This window comes from Gekko japonicus, unplaced genomic scaffold (genome assembly GCF_001447785.1).
Source record: "Gekko japonicus isolate JY-2015 unplaced genomic scaffold, Gekko_japonicus_V1.1 scaffold3457, whole genome shotgun sequence".
NCBI lineage: Eukaryota > Metazoa > Chordata > Lepidosauria > Squamata > Gekkonidae > Gekko > Gekko japonicus.
In genome coordinates this window covers 80780-87652 of record NW_015165341.1, presented here as the reverse complement: position 1 = coordinate 87652, position 6873 = coordinate 80780, and the positions used below count along the sequence as shown (strand labels likewise).

General features: G+C 46.2%; 1 protein-coding gene across 1 annotated transcript in view; it reads right to left on the bottom strand.

Annotated features, from left to right (window-relative positions):
• The window catches only part of DZANK1 (double zinc ribbon and ankyrin repeat domains 1), a 59917-nt gene that overhangs the window by 31804 nt on the left and 21240 nt on the right, over positions 1-6873 (bottom strand). The window contains exons 7-10 of the mRNA XM_015410560.1: positions 5958-6037; positions 4376-4493; positions 2169-2282; positions 682-747 (exon numbers count right to left, since the gene is read on the bottom strand). Of these exons, the coding sequence (XP_015266046.1) occupies positions 682-747; positions 2169-2282; positions 4376-4493; positions 5958-6037 (378 nt within the window). The remainder of the gene's footprint in view (positions 1-681; positions 748-2168; positions 2283-4375; positions 4494-5957; positions 6038-6873) is intronic.

Genomic DNA, 6873 nt, shown 5'->3' with positions numbered 1-6873 from the left:
GATCTCCACGTTCCCCCCCCCCTAGCTAGCAATCCAAAACAGTCCAGTGGCACCTTTAAGACCAAGTTTTATTCAGGTACAAGCTCTCCCTCCTCTGTGAGGACAGATCTGCACATCCCCCCCCCCATAGCTAGCAATCCAAAACAGTCCAGTGGAGCCTGAGCGGTGGGTGTTGCCTTCTGACACACGTCCGGTGATGTCAGGGGGTGTGGCATATGCAAATAAGTTATGCTAATGAGTTATGCTAATGAGCTCCTGCACCTCTTTTTCCACAAAATGACCCCTGTCTACCCATCTCGATCTATCAGCAAAGTAGAAATATGACACAGATCCACTGTTTTCCTTGCTGCAGCAGAGTAGTTTTGCTCCCTCAGGTAACCTTTTTCTTTATTGTTGCTGTACATTTCCCTGTGCTCAGGTTCAGCACTGACAACAGGTTTGACAGTCCTCCTGACATAAGGCTAATAGACAGACTGCAAATGTGGCTTCTGGCTGCTAGCTCTGTAGTAACAAGTTTAACATTTTTTCAGGCCCGGTTCACATAATTTTACAACAGTGGCTAAAATGTATATGTTCCTAATTCTAACACATATAATTCAGTCAACAAACAGCTGTTTCAAAAACACACATTTAATTCCTCAGCCTCCTCTCTCCCCTTCCCTTCAACATTGTCCTGCCCACTTTGGTCTTCCTCTCTATCAAACAGTTTGGGTGGTTAACAGACATCCGAACGTATTCAAACTCAAACTGAATGGCAGAAGGAAAAGAGAGGAGAGAGGAAGAACAAGAATAAAACAGAACAAACGCGGGGGACAAACACAAATGCCAGACGGTCCTCAATGTTGTCTTGTGTGGAAAATTTCTTTAAATCTCGACTGCAGAATTTAAAAATCTGTGGTACCAACTGAAATAACATAGTATTTAAATGCTGGAAATGACAAGATTCACCAGTAGCAGAAATAAGAGGGCACTAGTGTGGTGGCTCAGAGGTTAAGACGCTGAGCTGCAGACCGGAAGGCCTGTAGTTCAGCAGTTCGAGACCTGAGTGCCGCGTGACGGAGTGAGCTCCCGTCTCTGGCCCCAGCTCCTGTCAACCTAGCAGTTCAAAAGCAAGAAATTGCAAGTAGATAAATAGGTACCACTTTGGTGGGAAGGTAACAGCGTTCCGTGCGCCTCGGCATTTAGTCATGCCGGCCACGTGACCACGGAAACGTCCTCAGACAAAGCTGGCTCTTCGGCTCGGAAACGGAGATGAGCACCGCCCCCTAGAGTCAGATTCGACTTGCTTCCGAGCAAGGGAAACCTTTACCTTTAGCTTACCTCTAGTGTGGAATAGGAATGATCAGGAAGCAGAGATTTATTTATTCCACTTATTTCTGGAATGCCACGGGGCTCCTGCAAGCTACTGCCCCCTATTTTGACTTCTTCCCCTCTTGAGACACACCACAGCTCCTTGGTTTACTATGGAGCTGGCTGACTTGAAGAGAGCAGGGGGCATTTAGAATGGTGCTAACAGAACACTGTGTCAGTTTACGGACCACTCTGATCTGGTCACTGTGACGGACGTTGACAGGATCCTGGGGTCTGTGAAGACTGCCAATTGTACTCTGGAATTCTTGTCCACCCTGGTTACTGAAATCATGTTAGGATCACATCAATGACTCCCTGATGTCCATCATAAATCGATCACTGATGGCACATCTTTCCTTGGTCACTAAAACAGGGGGTCATCTGTCCGCTACTTAAAAAACTGCTACATCAGAATGATATGGCCAGTTATGGCCCAGTTTCTTAATTTGCCCTTCCTGGGCCAAAACCGAGAGCAGGAAAACTTCAGATTTTCATCTGACTCATCTGCTCTATACCCCTTTCAGCTTGACTTCAGGCCAGACTATGGGATGGAGAGTGCTGGTGGATTTAGTGGATGATCTCTGTGTGAATGTAGACAAGGGCCACACGGCTCTTTTTGTAGCAGGAACTCCTTTGCATATTAGGCGACACACTCCTAATGTAGCCAATCCTCCAAGGGCTTACAGAGCTCTTCTTACAGGGGCTACTGTAAACTCTTGCACCAACTTTTGCCTCCCGTGACAATCTGTTCCCAAAATGAGAATAATTTCCATTTTGCAGATAAAGAGTCCTTTATTTTTACATTAATTCATAGGTACCTTTAACCAGGTGCTTGCTGGAAACTGCAGCTGTGGAGTTATCGGCACCTCACATACAATGCAGGTTGGTGTGTTCATGGGCACCATGGTTTGGCATTCAACACACAGCCCCATCTGCAGGGAAAGATAACAGCTGTCAAAATAACGGACACGTTTATTCTCATTCCCTTGCCCAAATGGGACACTATAAAAAGGATCTTCTAATGGCCCCTTGGCTGGTAGCAGAAGCCTCCTGGGCATCAGCCCCTGACAGGATTGAGAAGAAATGACTCAGATTCAGCCTCAAACCAAATGAACCTGGAAGTTGCCCACTGGGGCACTTTAGTGACCCGCAAGCCCTTCTTAAACACAAGGCAACGGCGAGATTTGCTGCGGGCATCTGCCCAGAGCTATCCAAACAGCCTCTCTACACAAATGTGTTCTTCCTTTCTGCTACCGGCAGCCAAGGGGGTAAATTATTTCAGCAGAAAGTGGATGGCAGCAGAATGGAACATTTTGTCCACATTCATTCCAGAGCTTCCAGTATTTGTTTAGAACATTTATTAGCTATTCTTCCTTATAGAGCTCAAGGCTGTTTACAAACAGAGATAAAACGCACAGAACAAAATAAATCACTACTCAGACTGCTACTGAACTTAACCCAATCCACTCCTAAATACCCCGGGGGTCACATTCGGGGAAAGGGGTGAAGTCACCATCACGACTGCACTGAAGATGACCTATAAGGAAGCCTTTCTACAGTGTTTGACTGCAGTTAACGGGTTTGGACCAGCAGGATTGCTTAGCTGGCCACCTCCGCTTATATGTGGATGAAGAACATTTACAGGTATGTAATGTTGTTTTAAAATTAAGCATGACTTCTTCCAGGGTTCTGAAACATATTCTTACGATCCAGAAAACGAAATATGCCCACCCTATGATCAATGTTCCCTCTAAGCTGTGGGGTCTTGTGAGCAAAAATTCTACTTTGTGAGCTACTGGCATTAAAGTTGTGAGCAAGCCATTTGGCTACTGCATAACTTAGTTTGCTCTGGAGCCCTCCTTCCTGAGCTAAGACAAAAACGTGTGAGCTGGAGGCTAAAAAACGGTGAGCTAGCTCACACTGACTCAGTTTAGAGCAGTGGTTCTCAAACTTCCTAATCCCGTGACCCTTTAATACAGCTCCTCATGTTGTGGTGGTGACCCCCATCCATAAAATTATTTTCGTTACTATCATAAGACCATCAAAAATTTGTGTTTTCTGAGGGTCTAAGGCGGCCCCTGTGAAAGGGTCATTTGACCCCCAAAGGGGTCATGACCCACAGGTTGAGAACCACTGGCTTAGAGGGAATACTGCCTATGATCCTTTATTCACAAGAATCTAAAGATATAGCAGGGGTATTTTTGGGCAGGAACGCACAGGAACGGAGTTCCGGCTGGCTCCCAAGTTGGCCACGCCCAGCAGGAACTCATTAGCATAATAGGCCACACCCAACAGCAGAAACTCATTAGGATTGGCTACAGTAGGAGTGTGTGGCCTAACATGCAAAGGAGTTCCTGCTACAAAAAAAGGCCCTGGGTTTTGACAACAAACAAGGTAAACAGAATAACAAGCAAAAGGTGGGTGTGGCTGGATGAGCACACTTCTGGTAACATGGGAGTGCGGCCTAATGTGCTAATGAGCTGTGCTGTCAGGTGTGTGGCTGGATATGCTAATGAGTTTCTGGTGTTGGGTGTGGCCTATTATGCTAATGAGTTCCTGCTGGGCTTTTTCTACAAAAAGAGCCCTGGAAATAAGTATTAATAAACACACCAGTTCACACGAAAATCCCATTTTTCTCAATCAGCTTCGGTCCCTCTCCCCTATCTGCCACTACATTTTCTCACACTTTTAAAAAATTTCTTATTTTGTATTCCTTTTCTTTGATGACTGTTCAACAAATGCTTTATTTGTGGCTATGAAATCATCAAATTAAACTTAAAAAATAATAATGAAGAAAACTAGGCCTGTCACTATTTTCTAGTAAGTTCTATGCAAAAAAAAGGTTTCCCTCCAACGTTACACTGTACTGTGTGGGAATCTTGTTTAATTCAAAAGGCAGAAAGCTGTTCCCCCCCACATTTTGCTACCCTGTAATGGCTGGAAGTCCTTCCAGGAAATATAGTTCATTGGGGCTGATTTTTATTTTTTTAAAGAGAAGTTTCCCACTGTATTTTCTGTTGCTGACCTGAGCTTCTTCAGGAGGTGGGAGGCTGTATCCAGGCACAGGTGGAATCAACAAACCACATTCCTGACAGAAACGAGCAAACGGATCTAACGAGCGAGGAGCTAGGCACTGTGGACACCTAGAGAAATAACAGCACATCAAATGGAAATTATCAAAAACAAGTAAAAGCAGTTACAGTCTTTAGTGGATCCTTGTCCTTTGGATACTGGGTATTCCAGGTCAGGGATAAGACTAAAGTAGTTTAAAGCAATACCCCTAGACTCTGAACCAACAACCAAACCTGCAAAAAGGGGACACGGATGGTGGGATTAAGGACCTTGCGCAACTATGCTGGATGAAGCCCTGATAGCAAAAACATTGCCTTCCGATAGTTAAATTCTATCTAAAGAGAGCCAGTTTGGTGTAGTGGTTAAGTGCGTGGACTCTAATCTGGGAGAACCGGGTTTGATTCCCCACTCCTCCACTTGCACCTGGCTGGATGACCTTAGGCAAGCCGTAGTTCTGATAAGAGCTGTTCTTGAAAAAGAGCAGTTTCTGTCAAGAGCTCTCTCAGCCCCACCTACCTCACAAGGTGTCTGTTGTGGGGAGGGGAAGGGAAGGGAGTTTGTAAGCCGCTCTGAGACTCCCTTGGGGAGTGAAGGGCGGGGTATAAATCCAATCTCCTCTCTTCTTCTTCTAGCATGGGACAGGTTCAAGTTACAGTAGACCTTTGCCGTTTGTGAGGGATCCATTCCTGGGCTCACCACAAATGGCGAAGTCCACGAACACCAGGAGATGGAGTCTGCTGCTTCCTAGGAGCAAAACAGCTAAATTGCCTGCAAACTTTAACAATATAATAATTATGATGATAGGAATAAAAAAAGTCTGGAGACTACATTATGCGATCAGACTGTGGATCACATGCCAGTCATGAATTTGCGAACGGCAAGAGTCTACTCTGGGGCTCCCCAACGTGGGGCCTGGGGTGCTAGGGCACCCACGGACACCTTTCCTGGAGCATGCCAAGTGTTCTTAGAAAGTGGGTGCAGCCAGTCAAGGCTCTGGTTGGCTGTGCAGCTTAAAATAACATTGTTCCAGCAGCACTGCCACCACAGTGTTGGTTTTATTCTCTCTCTCTCTCACCATGTAGGGTGAGCCAGTTTGGTGTAGTAGTTAAGAGTGGCAGACTCTAATCTGGGAGAACCGGGTTTGATTCCCCACTCTTCCACAGGCAGCGGCTGGGTGACCCCTTGGGTCAGTCACAAGTTCTCTCAGAGTTGTTCTCTCAAGAGCGGCTCTCTCAGCCCCACCTACCTCACAGGGTCTCTGTTGTGGGGAGGGGAAGGGAAGGAGATTGTAAGGCGCTCGGAGACTCCAAGTGAAGGGCGGGGTATAAATCCAATCTCTTCTTCTTCTCTTTTCCACGTATATATTTTTAAATTACCCCTTGTTGCGCCCTCTACCCTGTGTCAGAGCTCCAAAAGGTGCCCAAGGATCCGAAAGTTTGGGGACCCCTGGTCTACTGCAATTTAGTTTGTCCTCAGCTTCATTTTAGATGTTACAACTCCACAACCTCATAAACAGTCAAAAGAGAAATACGTACTTGAGGAAGCCTTTTGCTCTTTGGATTTTCAATGCCTGAGTGCTGGTGAGACTTCTATTACTCACAGCAGAGTTAGCAAGCTGGAAAAAAGACAACATTTGGTTAAGTATAAAAGCTAAACAGGCATATAAGCTGTAAGAGACATACTTAGAACGTCCACTTGAAAGGCTATGTTTGCATGCATTTATCTCAAGCCAGGTCCCCCTTAAGTCAGGCTTTCTGGCACCTCACTTTCTGCCCCGCCAGTGCTCTGCCTCCACTGGGAGGAGTGGACGCTGGGGCTTTGAAGACACCATTTAGGCTGCAGGACCGGCCTTGCTTCAGGACAGTCAACAGACCTCCAAAGTGGCCTGGCCAACCTCCAGGTTCCAATGCTAGAATGGTTTGATGGTGATGGAAAGAATTTTAATCACATGGGTAAAATGCTTTTCCTGCTACAATTTTGAATGAAACCTCCAATCCAGGCAAGGTGAGCCTGCCAGGGGTGTCAAACTTAAGGTCTGGGGGCTGGAACTGGCCCATCCACGGATCTTACCTGGCCCGCAAGCAACTGCTATGTGTGGAAATATAAAGTACTCTCCCTTTTATGGTATCCCTTGGGGGGGGGGGAACCTAGTCTTACATATGATTAAACACATTTATTGGGGCTTTGGGGGGTTCCCCCGTAAATCAATTGCTTTCTCCATTAGGAATCAATTGTTTTTGTTTGTACTTTGACTTAAAAATATTGTTAATTGGGTTTGCCTTTGTAAAGTTTATATCTCCGGTACCTGGCGTTACATTTTGTGGCACACAGTGTAAAGTTCCTGCAGGAGCGCACAGGAGCAGAGCTCCGGCAGTAAAGAGCCCAGGGGGCGGGCACATGCAACAAGCCCCACCCCCTGCTCCCAGCAGCCCTCAGTCAGAGCAAGAAGCA